The 14,729-nt window shown below is 43.6% G+C and overlaps 1 protein-coding gene across 1 annotated transcript in view; it reads right to left on the bottom strand.

Moving 5' to 3' along the window:
• Positions 1-14,729, bottom strand: part of LOC108791662 (hepatoma-derived growth factor-related protein 2-like) — a 96,423-nt gene that overhangs the window by 72,358 nt on the left and 9,336 nt on the right. Inside the window, exons 3-4 of the mRNA XM_018562203.1 lie at positions 4,564-4,705; positions 4,312-4,446 (exon numbers count right to left, since the gene is read on the bottom strand). Coding sequence (XP_018417705.1) covers positions 4,312-4,446; positions 4,564-4,705 — 277 coding nt within the window. The remainder of the gene's footprint in view (positions 1-4,311; positions 4,447-4,563; positions 4,706-14,729) is intronic.

The raw sequence follows: 14,729 nt of genomic DNA, 5'->3' as shown, positions 1-14,729 counted from the left end.
ATTTACATACATACATACACACACACACACACACTATATTGCCAAAAGTATTGGGATGCCTGCCTTTACACGCACATGAACTTTAATGGCATCCCAGTCTTAGTCCGTAGGGTTCAATATTGAGTTGTTCCACCCTTTGCCGCTAGAACAGCTTCATCTCTTCTGGCTGTCCGCAAGGTTTAGGAGTGTGTCTATGGGAATGTTTGACCATTCTTCCAGAAGCGCATTTCTGAGGCCAGGTACTGATGTTGGGATGAGAAGGCTTGCCTTGCAGTCTCCACTCTAATTCATCCCAAAGGTGTTCTATTGGGTTGAGGTCAGGACTCTGTGCAAGCCAGTCAAGTTCCTCCACCCCAAACTCGCTCATCCAGGTCTTTATGGACCTTGCTATGGAACAGGAAACCACAAACTGTTCCCACAAAGTTGGGAGCATGAAATTGTCCAAAATGTCTTGGTATGCTGATGCCTTAAGAGTTCCCTTCACTGGAACTAAGTGGCCAAGCACACCCCTGAAAAACAACCCCGCACCATAATCCTACCTCCACCAATCTTTACACATGGCACAATGCAGTCAGGCAAGTACCGTTCTCCTGGCAACCGCCAAACCCAGACACGTCCATCGGATTGCCAGACAAAGCGTGATCAGGCACCCCGGAGAACACGTCTCCACTTCTCTAGAGCCCAGTGGCGGCGTGCTTTACACCACTGCATCTGATGTTTTGCATTACACCTGGTGAGTTAAAGGCTTGGATGCAGCTGCTCGGCCATGGAAACGCATTCTATGAGCTCTCTACGCACTGTTGTGCCCATCTGATGACCACACTAAGTTTGTAGGTCTGTAGCTATTGACTCTGCAGACAGTTGGCGACTTCTGCACACTGTGTGCTTCAGCATGCGCTGACGGAGCTGTAAATTTTACGTGGCCCACCACTTTGTGGCCGAGTTGCTGTTGTTCCCAGTTGCTTCCACTTTGTTATAAATCCACTAACAGTTGACCGTGGAATATTTAGTAGCAAGGAATTTCACGCAACGCCTGAATCCAATTATTTGAAGGGGTGTCCCAAGACTTTTGGTAATATAGTGCATCTCAGAAGACACCTTCTGACATCAAGTAAATGTAAAACACTTCTTCCATAGGACCCTGAGGATTCTAACAAAATGAGGGTAAAATTATCTCTTAGGACCTGTGGAAAGAGGAAGACACTTTAGGTAGGTATAACGGATCTGGTGAAAGGATCGCACTATTAGGAAGGATAACCAAATAGGGATCCTTAATGGACAATGCCTGTATATCCCCAACCCTTCTATCACCTAGAAGGGTTGGGGATATACAGGCATTGTCCATTAAGGATCCCTATTTGGTTATCCTTCCTAATAGTGCGAGTAATAGCTAATAAAAAATCCATCTTAAGCGTTAACCATATATGGTTAACACTTAACAGGGCTTTTTTGTTATCAGTAATGGGTTCAAAGGGAGCTTTTGAGAGACCTGCTAGCACAAAGGAAAGATCTCAAAGGAGCAAAACTTTACTTTGACTAGGACAAGAGCGCTCAATGCCCCCATAAATTGTTTCACCAATGGTTTCTCTAGCAGTCACTGCAGTCAATTCCGACTGCAGTCACGGTGCCACCAGCCTGAATGGAGTGCTGTCACTGGTAGGCCGAGACCCCCAGTTATATGCACCTCCACCGGGACGAACCCACAGGCCACTCCGTCGAAACAGTCGTCACAGCCCACCCACCGTGGCAGAGTCTGCATGTGCTTGCCGATTGTACAAGGAAGACTACAAGGATCTTCAACATCCAGCGTGTCGCCCCGACGACACTTGGTAGACGATCCAGCGGAAAAAGGAAGAAATCAGTTAAGAATTCCAGAGAGAAAAAATTCTTAGCGCCTTACTCCTGACGCTAGGCAAAAAACTGGAGACTTGTCAGCAGGTGTGGGGGTTTTGGCCACCAGCAAGGGCCGACCCTAGGCTGTCTTTGTCTTTTGTTTTGTGCCTAGCGTCCTTCTGCAGGTGGCGATATTACCGTACGACAATCTCAAGGTTACAAGTCCATCTCCAGAGATCTAAATTTTCCTGTTTCCACTGTGCGCAACATTGTCAAGCAGTTTAGAGCCCATGGCAATGTAGCTAATCTCCCTGGACGTGGACGAAAGAGAACAATTGATCAAAGATTGCAATGAAGTGTTGTTCGAATGATGGATAAAGACCCTAAATCAACTTCCAGACAAATTCAAGCTGACCTTCAGGCACAGGGTACAACTGTGTCAGCTCACACTATACGTCGCCATCTGAATGAAAAGGGACGCTATGGTGGGACCCAGGAGGACCCCACTGCTGACACAGAAACATAAAAAAGCCAGATTAGAATTTTGGCTTCCTCAGGTAAGTTTTGGCAAACTCCAATCCTTTTGGGAGAATGTGCTTTGGACAAAAATTACAGCTTTTTGGTAAAGCCCATCATTCTACTGTTTTGAGAAAAAGAAATTAGGCCCTTACAAGAGAAAAACAAACACGGTGGAGGTTCACTGATGATTTGGGGTTGCTTTGCTGCTTAAGGCACTGGATGTCTTGATTGTGTGCATGGCATTATGAAATCTAAAGACTACCAAAGAATTCTGGGGTGCAATGTAGGGCCCAGTGTCAGAAAGTTGGGTCTCTGTCAGAGGTCATGGGTCTTATAGCAGGACAAATGACCCAAATCACACGACAACTAGCACCCAGAAATGATTTCAGACAAAGTGCTGGAGAGTACTGGACTGGCCAGCAAGAGTCCAGATCTAAATCCCATAGAGCACCCGTCTCAAAACAGCAGTTGGGAAAAGGAACCCTTCCAATCTGAGACACCTGGAGCAGTTGGCAAAAGAAGAGTGGTCCAAAATTCCTGTAGATAGATGGTTACAGGAAACGATTGATTTCAGTTATTTTTTCCAAGGGCTGGGCTACCAAATATAGAGGGTGCCAATAACTTCGTACAGTCCATTTTTGTGTGGAATATGTCAGTTTTGGCTTTTTTTTCCTCCCCTTTGTGTCATACCAATAAAAACAAAAGAAATAAAACATGAGAATGCCTAAACATGTGTAATTGCAACCGTTTTCTGCACAAAGTGGTACATTATCTGACAGCAATGCAGGGGTGCCAAAATATATATAATATATATACACACACACACACACTTTTCTTTCATAGAGTAAGGAAAGGAAGGAATGATAGAGCACCTTTCAGATTTTTACCTCTGTCTGAATTGCAGATTTTCCCCTTTTTTTGGTTTCACATATACGAACCTTATCTGAACCGAGCATGTAGTCATGTAGTTACATACCGTAGTTAAACAGTATTAAAATATTGTGGAAAACTAAGCGTAAAATTGTGACCAAAATGGAACTTGAAAATACACATTTGAGATGCACCGGTTTAGTCTTTTACTTGCAAAAGGATGTATAATTCTTCACAGCGATCTTATGCTTTACACACATCTTTCACCCCGTGTAGCAAGGCAAGTGACAATTGAACTGCAGGATTTAATACAATTAACCCTTGCAGTGGGACTACCCCCACACTGCAAGGGAGAAGTGCTTGTTTTGGTCTAGGTAAGAAAATAAACTCTCCTTAACTGATGCTCGGTCCCACCTAGCTGTTAGACAGGTCCCCACAGCCTCTTCTCTCCTGGTCTAGTCTAAGGACCTATAAACGTATTCACGTCTAATGCAGGTCCATTGGATGCAAGGACGCCGAGGGACATACCACAGCTGGAGCAGAAGGGGAGAGAGGCGAGCGGTCATCGCAGAAGGACCAAAGATGGTGTGTATATTTCTTTATTTTTGCTCACAGACCAAAATGAGCAGCGAATCCTTGCAGTATGGGGGAAGAATAACTGCAAGGGTTAATTTTTTTTTTTTGGGTGGGGGGGGGGCTGTTCTTTTTTTATTTTATGGCTTAGTTGTGTAGCTTCCTCGATCACCTGTCCACCTCAATGCAGCTAACCGAATAATTAAATCAGCATAATCACCTCTTCCCAATGAGAAGGGAGGTGATCCATGACGCTGTAAAGCTGGGCCAGGCATAATGCAGTGATTGTAGCTGTGCAGAAATGGATGAGAAAATGTCTCAACTGGCACGTTTCCAGTTACTGTACATGTGCCAAGCATACAGTATATGAATACCAATGTTAACTATCTGAAACCATCTATTTTTCTTTTAAATTAGAAAGCATATATTTAACTTCTTCACAAGCAAACAAGAGCAAGTCATCAGGAGTGCAGAACAGAAAATCGGCAAAAAAAATAAATAAATGTAAACTCATACATTTGGAGACTTAATTTCTTCTTCCTTTTCACTACACGCATCGTCACTTGATGTTTCAGCAACGGGAAGGACAGTGAGGCTATTCTCTTCATGGGCTTTTTCATGCGACACATCACTGTCAGATGAATTTATGGCCTAAACAGTTGGACAGAGAAAAGAGGAGCAAAAAAAAAAATGTAATGTCAACATGCATTTCGGGAAAAAATATACATGAAAACACAATAAAAGAGAGCAATTTAAACCAATTCTTACTGGAGGAGTAAACCTGTAACTGGCCTGCGGATCGGTCTGAATTTCCCAAAGTCCTTCATTGAACCCTTTCCTTTTGTTTGGCTTGCCATATTTATCCTTGTACTTTTCATATAGAAACAGATCCTTTGCACCAAGAAAAGCTCTGAAAATACACACCAAATATATGTTTTATAAAGATAAACAGAACCTATCAAAAAGTTAATCGTTAGTTTTAAAGAGCTGACAAGCAACGGCAGTTCCAGACCAGGCTAGAAAGCAAAGATTTGTCCAACCTTCTTTAAAAGACAGACAAGCAAGGTTTTACCAGCAAAACTACAGATAAAACATTATAGAGTTTTCTCAATATGGTCAATGTAAGATTATGTTCAGGGTCTAAAATCACCAGAAAGTGCATGTCAAGGCAAAAAAAACCACCACATTTCATACAACTCTGCAATACATGCATATTTTCCCAAGTAAGCACCCTGCAAGTACAAAAAAAGAAAACAGTGATTGCTATGCCAGAAACATAGGGGTTAAATGGTTTGTCCAGCATATAGGTGGGTTAATGTTTGCAGGGCACTGCTAGATGGAGTGGAGGAGTATAGAAGTAATGGCCTGCAAATGATTATAAATCAGCCCCACCCTAATAAATATTTAATGCATGACACAGACACACACTACTTCTGCAACACCAGAGAGACCACCAATTTTCTTGCGAAACGAAAAACCGCACGGTTTAAAAGGACACCTTAAGTAATCTCTAACTAATAAATATCAACCCAACCACAATTCAGTATAACTAAACCAAATCAGTGAAAGCACTGTTCAGGTAGAAAAGCCAAACCATGAGATATTGAAACCTTTTTTCGGACAGACGTTGTTCAAATCTATCAAATCAAAAATCAAAAGAAAAAAAAAGGTAATGAGCAAATAAAATAAATAAGGTAATGGATTTTAACTTCTGCTATGCGAATGGAAACATGCAACAAATATAAAGTGGGAGTTAACCCAATTTGGCTGAAAAGTGGAAATACACTTTAAAAGGAGAACTATGAGATGAGTGATTTCCACTCACCTCATAGTTCTAGCCGACCTGTGACAATGAGACTGTCACAGGTCAGCTTAGTAGATTGGGAGGTGAGCGAACACATACCGGGTTCGCTCACCTCTCGATCCTGTCACGGCTCTCTGCCGTGACAGGGGGAGGGGCTGGATTCCCCCCTCCGATCTGCCAGCGCTGACTGGCGGAATGGACGGGGGAGGGGGCAGGTACAGCTGGCTCTGCCTCTAGATACTGAGCTTAGATTAACGGGAGGACGCTAGTTTGTGTCCTCCCGTTACCCTAAGGAGAACTATGGGGAAAAACCCTGACCCCATAGTTCTCCTTTAACCACATACCATCCAGAGCAATTTCTTAAATGAGAATCATGGGGTGCGTGAAAAACAAACACTCATCCCCATAATTAAAGCCGACCTGCGACACTGAAGCAGTCACAGGTCGGCTCTGATGATCAGGAAGTCATCGAACACATGCCGCAGACTTCCCAATCCTCTTCCTGCAGAGAGTGGTGACCACCTCCCCTCTCTGTTTCCCTAGTGCTGATTGGAGGAAAGTACAGGGGAGGGGGCGGGCACAGCTGGATTTCTAGAAAGGCAGAGCCAGCTGTCAATCAGCCAGCGGGGTGGATCTTAACAATATTGTTGGGATCCATACTAGCTGCAGTGCGGCTCAGCGCTCTCAGTGTATATATATATTTTTTTTTATATATATATATATATATACACATATATACACACACATATATAGTTTTGAGTCACCAGGGGACATTAGTATATGTCCTCTTGTGACCCTGAAGAGAACTAAGGCCAAAATGGGTTAGGCCATAGTTCTTTCTTTGTGCACACACATGATAAAACCTAAATTTTTGGCAAGAAAGCAGCTTAAAACCCCCAAACAATTAGAGAGGCCCTGTAGAACAAGAAAACGCTAGTAGCATATTTGCACACATGTTTATCAAAGCAATATTTTTAGGATAAAATACACCAATAAAAGAGAGGCTTGTGTCATGTAAATGGATATCAAATATGTCAAGCCTCAAAATTGCATGCGCCTATGAAATGGTTAAAAACAAATACAAATACCCAAAATTTCCCATAGGCGATGTTTTAAAAGCTTTGTTTGCGTTTCTATGTGCGTGTACATGGGAGTGGGGGGGAGAATTTTTTAAACACGTAAAGAAAAATTCCAGACAAAAAAACTTCTATTCATCCTTACAGTGGAGCTACCCCTGCACTGCAAGGGTAAACTGCACATTTTTGTCTATGTGCTCCAAAAAAAAAAAAGTTATACTCACCCGAAACCCGGCTTGTTCTTAGACTGGTCCTTCCAGCCTCTCTCCATCCTCTGCAGCAATCTAAGGTCCAGTAAATAATCACGTTCCAAGACAAGACAAGAGGACGCTAAGGAACATTCAAATGCTGCAGCACAGGAGAAGACAGGCTTCAGAGACCGGAGAAGCAGGGAGCTGGCTCAGCGTTAAAGGAAAAACTATGGGGTTAAGTCTTTTCTTAACACTCACCTCATAGTTCTCCTTTAAAGGCAAGTATAACTAAAACATTAAAAGAAACAAAAAAAAAAAGCACAATTGTCTGCAGAAAAAGAGTTGCATTAAAGAGAAACTTTGGGCAAAACTTTTATTAACCCTTGACGTGGGGCTTACCCCACACCGCAAGCATTATCGGCTCATTTTTTGTCTAGGTGCTAAATTCAACAAAAAAACAAAAAGGAGAGGAGAGAGATTATACTAACCTGAACCACAGAGCCGGCTTGTTCTTAGACAACTCCTTCCAGCCTCTTCCCCTCTGCAGCGGTCTAAGGTACCGTAAATCATCACGTTTTATACACTGTGTTTAGACGCGAGGACAATGAGGAACATTCCAATGCTGCAGGGAAGGAGGAGAACGCAAACCGCCTAGAAGTTGTAAGTAATGTAATGGAGTCTTGATGCGTTTCAAAGTCCTATAAAAAGGTAGACATTTTCTCTCCAACTGTAAGCTTGAAATCTCTTCCTACAATTATGGTGCCATTCATAAAAGATTTGAGTTTGGCAGAAATGCCGCCCATAGGAGACTTTGGAGAGAGGGTAGGAAGAGGGGGTTATGCCGATACCATTGCAAGATAGTCAAATTGTGGGAACAAAACACCCATAACAGCATTACACATTGACTCATATGAATCAGGACATCATAGTACATAGGGTATGAAAGTGAAGACCTCAGTGGCTGTGGAAGACAGTTTCAGCCATGCTACCCATACATTGGGGGGTTATTCACCAACGAGCCGTAAGATTAATCAGAACCTTTGGCTAATCCTTTTGCTCAGCAAAACTGAAGGTCTGCTGTAAGCGCTATTCACAATAGCCCGTACAGCAGCCAAAGAGCTCTGGTGAGCCGAATGTATAGGGTTCGGCTCGGTTGAGCCCAACACACAGCCGAAGCGGGGAGAATAGTCTGCCAAAGTAAATTGTTCTGCCCACAAAATGTAAACAAATGTAAAAAACACATGGGCAGAGCTAACTGACATCACTGCCATCTCCGCACATTTGTTGCCATTTGGCCGGCACCGGTCAAATAGTTCATTTTGACAGGTGCGGGAGTTCAGGTTGGGCCGGTGGACACGCTGTTTTTTTGTTTTCTTTTGTTTACATTTTTTTTATTCTGCTAGCTACCTCAGCATCATTGGGTTATTCACTCACTGCTGTTTGGCCCTTATGAGAATAGGGGCAAACAGCAGTGAATGAAATGCCGATCGCTCGCTTCGCTTCACTTCGGTTCAGACAAACCAAAGTGAAGTGAAGAAAGACGGAGTCAGCCGATGTACAGATGTTTTTAGTCACACAGGGCTGAAGTGAATAGCCAAATGGGGTTCGGCTCGTTTCACTTCAGGCCGGTTATTCAGTCGGTTGATTTAGGCAGCTTAGTGAATAACCCTATAAGGAATTTAGTAGAGGTGCACCAAAATGAAAATTTCAAAGCCGAAACAAAACCAAAAGTCAGGCCGAAAGCGAAAAAAATCTAATAAAATTCTAACCTTTTCTAAATGTTTTTATAAATATTTTATTTTTAATTCATTTTTATTGAAATTTTTTATTTTATTACTTTACTGTCTGGGGAAAAATAGGGGGTCCCCAATCTTTTTCTGCAGCCCCTTTTGTTATAAATGAACAGGAAACCTCTATAGTGAATATTTCTGTTCATTCATAAACTTGTGGAGATAGTATGTTTACCATGTGCACAATCATGAATGAACAGGAAGTGATGTAGATCACTTCCCATTCATTCATAATTGGGGACACAGTAAACATACTACTCAAATATTTACAAACACTCAGCGATCACTGAATGCTGAGTGTTTGTACCTACTCTCCATCCTGACCGGCTGTCACAGGAGGCTGAGCGAGCGGTGCGGAGAGCTTGATCTCCTGACAACTGACTCCGCCCCAGCACCGCAGGCCTGGCCTCCTGTGACAGCTAACTCCTCCCCCACACCGCCGCTCTCCTGGTCTGTCACAGGAGGCTGAGCAGGGTGGTGCGGGAGGAGAGCTCAGGCTCCTGAGACAGATCAGCAGAGCGGCGGTGTGGGGGCAGAGACAGCTGTCAAGCACCGCCGCTTTCCTAGTTTGTCACAGGAGGCAGGACGCCGGCCGCTCACAGCGCTGTCCTCCCCCGCACCGCCTCCTGTGACGGTTTCTCTCCTCCCCGCTGGGACACAGCAGTGCCCAGCGAGGAGGAGAGAAACCAGGGATGCACCACTATTTTGGCAGAAAGATGGCACTTTCGGCATTTTGCCAAAAGTGCCATTTTCGGCCGATATGTTTTGGCAGCCCAAATTTCGGTACATCCCTAGAATTTAGCTGCACACACCTTATTTTGATATGTATCCTAATAGTAAGTTAAAGTAGACTAATTGACTCCAGAACAGGAGAGATGAGGCATTTCATTTCTTCCAGCTCATCACAATAGCCTTCCGAGCATTGAAAAGGAGGCCAAGTAAGGTCCTTTCTGCCATCGTAGGTGCCAGGTCTTCCATCAGAGCCAACAAACACCATGGGAGATCTGGCCTGTATAGATGTGACAGAGGAAACAAAGTCCACCATAGCACTCCTGTAAAGGTATAATGTTTACAGGTCATTCCTGGTGACATCCGTCAAGTGTAACTAAGGACCATCTAATGGAAATAAGTCAAATCATATTTGTCAGGGGTGGGAGTGGCTACATATTGTGCCACCCATTTGCATATGCGCTTACTGCTCAGTTTTAATAGCTTTAATGAGGGACATATACTGGCCATGGGTAAACGCCTTATCCCAGACCAGTGCAGAGGAAGCTGTTGAAAAAAATGGGAGGATCAGCAGTATGCCATTGCTGTGGGGATGCTTTCCAATGCCATAGGAGGAGAGATCCAGTTGGCCCCCAGGCACCACAAGGCCCTTTTTTTCCCTCTTTTTTTTTAACAAAACTTTTTATTAAAGATGGTTTGTGTTAATTGTAACAAAGCGAAGAACATAACAATTGTAACATATATAATTACAATGGCAGTACTAGATCGAATAAGCATTTCCAAGCCATTCAAGAATACAAGTTAACCCTTCTCAATATAGATATCAAATGTATGCATAGTAGGTTTAAAGGCACAAAAAAAAACAGTAAATGAGAAAAGGCAGAGAATGTCTTATACTTGGAGGCATAAATACAAAAATGGGTCAATATAATGCAGATACATACTGCTATATATATGTTACTAAGTTAATCAGATGCAGATAAGGAAAAGAGAAAAGTATAGATAGAATAGAAAATGGAAAAAAAAAAGTAGAAAGGGGGAGAGAGCATGACAACGATTTTTCTCAAAATCAGCCAAGTAAAAGCAAAATTTTGATTAGGAAACACACAAAAAATAAATCATACATGACATACAATTAGAAATGCAATGTATTTTATCCTCCCATACAACATTTTAAATATCTTGTTGGAGAGAGGCAAACTAAGATCCAAAGCAGGTAATTTCACAGGCAAAAGATTCAACAAGGTCCTATTCTTATGCTGGGAAGTTTGCAGGGTCAGGCCATTGGACAGTGATCTGAGAGACCCCCCCCCCACTCCCCCAGTAGTCAAAAGCACATCAGAGAGATAAACGGAATTGGCAAATGCCAAATCTATCCGGGAGGAAGTCTTGTAAGTGGAGGAAAAACAGGAATAAGCCCTACGTTCTGGCTCCCTCCACCGCTGGAGTTCCATAAGGTATGCAGCCGATGCCAAGCCGCCAAGCCATGGAGGTCACTGATGGAGAGTGAGGAGGAAGAGGACCTGTCAAAGTCTGGCAGGACGACAGCATTAAAGTTGCCCTGAAACAATATCTTAGTAGGGACAGTAAGGGGAAAACTTATCCAAAAGGGCATACTAGAAGTCCTGCTTAAAAGGGGGAGGTATGTAAATATTAACCATGATATAACGCTGTGTCCAAAAGAGTAAAACACCGAATAAAAAAATTCCCATTGGGGTCAGTATGAATGGCCTCAATAAGACAAGGAAGTACCTTATGTACCAAGACAGAGACCCTTCGAGAAAAGGAAGAGTAGGTGGAATGGGACATTTTCTTGAACCCAGGGACATTTGAGGGTTAAATGTTTGCTACCAGTGAGGTGTGTTTCAGCACACACACAAGCCAACTTAAAAGTCATAGACAGATACAAAAAATACCCCAAAAAATAAAACTGCCTACCCACCAACATGAAACCAAAAGAAAAAAAACGAACAATAAAAAGGTTATTTGTACCTTTACTTTCAATATTTTTATTGAGGTTTTTGTCAAAGAACAAAAGAAAAATAGTACAATACACAGCACATGACATAGGGCTGATGAGAAGTCAGCTCCCAAACTCCCAGAAAAAAAGAGTAACATTGTTGGTATCATCGAGATGCATACATATAAACAAATGAGGGCGAGTGGTGCTAAGGAGTGCGAGATCGTCTGGAAGAGTAAGGAAGGAAATGTGAAGGAGGAAGAAAGACATATGCTTCCAGATGAAGAGTGATCTTGAGAAGCTTCGGAGTGATGGGTTAATGAAGTGGTGAGGATGGTGGGATCTCAGAGTGTCAACAGGCGGCGGTCGAAGCCCGGGGGTAGGCACTGCAAGATCCATGGATCTCATATCTTCTGGAACTTTGCCATAGAATCCGACATTTTTGCGGATAATTTTTCATTAGATAAGGTGACATGGATGCAGGATTTCACCGCTGCAAAAGAAAGAGAAGAGGAGTTCCAAGATCTTGCGATGACTAGCTTAGCCGCAGTTAAGATATATGTGTCGTCAGAGCAAATTCGTATTTATAAAGAGCGGCAGGACTCATGTTCAGCAATGCTTCGGCCGGGGACATGGGAAGGGGAGAAGGTAATAGGGAACGTAGAAGACGATAGACTTTGCGCCAAAGGTGTTGGACATATGGGCATCACCACCATATATGGAATACCGTGCCTGCCTCCGGACATCCTCTAAAACATTGTGGGGAACGTTGCGAGTCCACATGAGCCAATTGGTCTGGAACAAGATGCCACCTAAGTAAAACCTTATAGTTGATTTCAAGGGCATGTGCGCTGAGAGAGCATGATTTAATTGTGTCCCATATTTGTGACCATTGGTCAATATCAAGGGTACAACCCAGGTCCTCTGACCAGGCAGTCATGTATTTATGATGTGGGACGGAGGAGGAAGAGCGCAAGGATTGCTATAGCATGGAGATCACACCCTTGGCATACAAGGAGGCCTCGTAGAGTCTCTCTTACGCAGTGCAGGAGGGTTCAGACGAGTACACTTTGACCAACAAGGTGACATAGTGCTTTACTTGTAAGTATCTAAAAATTTCAGAATTTGGAAGTTGAAGTTGTTGTTGAAGGGTGGGGAAAGGTACCATACCCGAGTTGTTAAGGGCTCGGAATCGAATAGGGCCTTTAGAGGTCCAACGTTGGAAGGAGGAAGAGGGGTCCAGACCCGGAAGAAAACCTGGGTTGCGGAGAAAGGAAAGCAGCAATAAGTGAGGGGACATAAAAGGTTTCCGGAGTATTTTACAGAATACCATATTGAAAGAGAGAGTTTGGTGAAGGTTTGAAATGAAACGTCTATCTTGGGGGGGAAGCCAAAGTAGGTTATCAATACCAATCGGGTCACAATCTATGGCTTCGAGGGATACCCATAAGGGCATTTCAGAACCAGGTTTGGTATTTAAGCAAGGGGCAATTTGTGCAGTTCGGTAGTAAATTAGGCACACCCATCCCACCGGGTTGACGTGAATGGAAAAGTGTGGCCTTACTAACTCTGGGTTTACGACCCAACCAGATGAAATGTAATATCTGAGGCTGCATATTATGGATTACACGGGGGGGGACTTGGAATCAGAAGGACCTTAAAGAAATAAAGCAGTTTGGGTAGGCATGTCATCTTGACATCTGTTCCACGCCCCAGTCAGGATAGTGGGTAATTATTCCAAGCTGACCGTGAGGACATGAGGGTGGCCATCAATGGGGGGGTAGTTCGCCTTGTAGAGAGTTTCATGAGAAGCAATTAGTTTGATGCCTAGGAAAGACAGATGGGAATCTTCCCACACGAAGGGAAAGGCAGAGCGGAGATGTTGAGTAAGGGGGATCGGGAGCAAAATGTTCAGTGCCTTGGATTTGTCCAGATTGATAGTTAAGTAACCCCCGCTCCCACAGCGAATAGTATGACGGAGGATATGTAAGAGAGCCAGAGGGAACTTAGCCCTTACTTGATCGGCAATAATGACCGGGAGACCATCCAAGAAAAAGGAGTCGCAGGGCTCGAAAACGGCCGCAAACAGTAAGACCAGGATGGCGGCGGTGACGAGCCCTCGAGATGGCAGAGATACAACGCAGACGAAGGGACATGATTCAGCGTCCACAAAGAAGGCAGCGGTGAGTAGAGGGGAGCACTCGCCTTCCTCGACAAGCTCATTAAATCGAGAGGACTCTGGAAGACATGCTTATGTCACAACAAGCCTCTCTCCCCTCCAGTCCCCTGTATGCTGATCCCAGGGGAGACTCCGGGAGAGGAATAGAGAGTGACAACTTCCTAACTCAGTTTTCTGAAATGCTGGAACAGAGGTTGAATAGGATGGCGAAACAAATTACTACAGAGATAAGAGCCGACCTTCAAAGTCTGGGTATGCGTATAGATCTTGTTGAAACAAAACTCGATAAAACTATACAATATGCTAATCAAAATAAAGAGGATATACGATATTTGCAGAATCAATTGGATGAAGTAAAATGCTAAAGTGGAGGACTTAGAGAATAGATCGCGCCGATACAATTTCCGCATTAAGGGACTCCCTGAAACAGTGACTGAGCTGGACTTTAATGTGAAGCTCCTTATGAAAGAACTGCTACTGGGAATTGAAGACCACAAGCTGGAGCTGGATAGAGTTCACCGCACTACTATGGCTAAGAGGTCAGATGGGTACGCCAGAGATGTTACTGTTAAACCACATTATTATGATATAAAGGAACAGATTATGCAAAGTGCCAGGAAACGCACAGAATTGGTTATGGCAGGACATCCAATTCAGATATTTGCTGATATCTCGCCAGTTACAATACAGAAAAGGCGTACCTTGAAACCTCTACTACAGGCCTTAACAGCCAGGGACATAAAATACAGATGGGCGTTTCCGTTTAGACTGACATTCTTTTTCAGAAGTAAGCTTCACTCAAATCACAACATATCCTGAAGGTGAACAATTACTGAGACAGCTGGGATTGCTCCCTGGAGATTCAGAAACAACACGCTGGGGCAACAATAGTAGGGCCGACCATCGCCCTATATCCCCCCTGTGGCATAAAAAACAGGGAAGATTGTTATCACCCCCAGAAGGAAGGGGTTAGAAGATCTCTCCCTCCCCATGCATGTATATTCTTCCCTGATGGGGTTTATGTGATGTTATGCGGTTTTCTTCTCTGCAGTGGAAATTTTATTAAAAAAACATATATAGAGGAGCGGGTGTTTGACCGTGCTAGGCAGATGTGGGCCCTGACTTGACCTAGTTCTCGGGATATCCCGGGATGGGGGTCAAGCCTAGTATTGACATGGGGTCAATACCCTGGAAAAGTGGGGGGG

This window comes from Nanorana parkeri, unplaced genomic scaffold (genome assembly GCF_000935625.1).
Source record: "Nanorana parkeri isolate BGI_ZX_2015 unplaced genomic scaffold, ASM93562v1 scaffold565, whole genome shotgun sequence".
NCBI classification, from domain to species: domain Eukaryota; kingdom Metazoa; phylum Chordata; class Amphibia; order Anura; family Dicroglossidae; genus Nanorana; species Nanorana parkeri.
The sequence above is the reverse complement of the archived record's forward strand: the minus strand, read 5'-3'. Positions and strand labels throughout refer to the sequence as shown.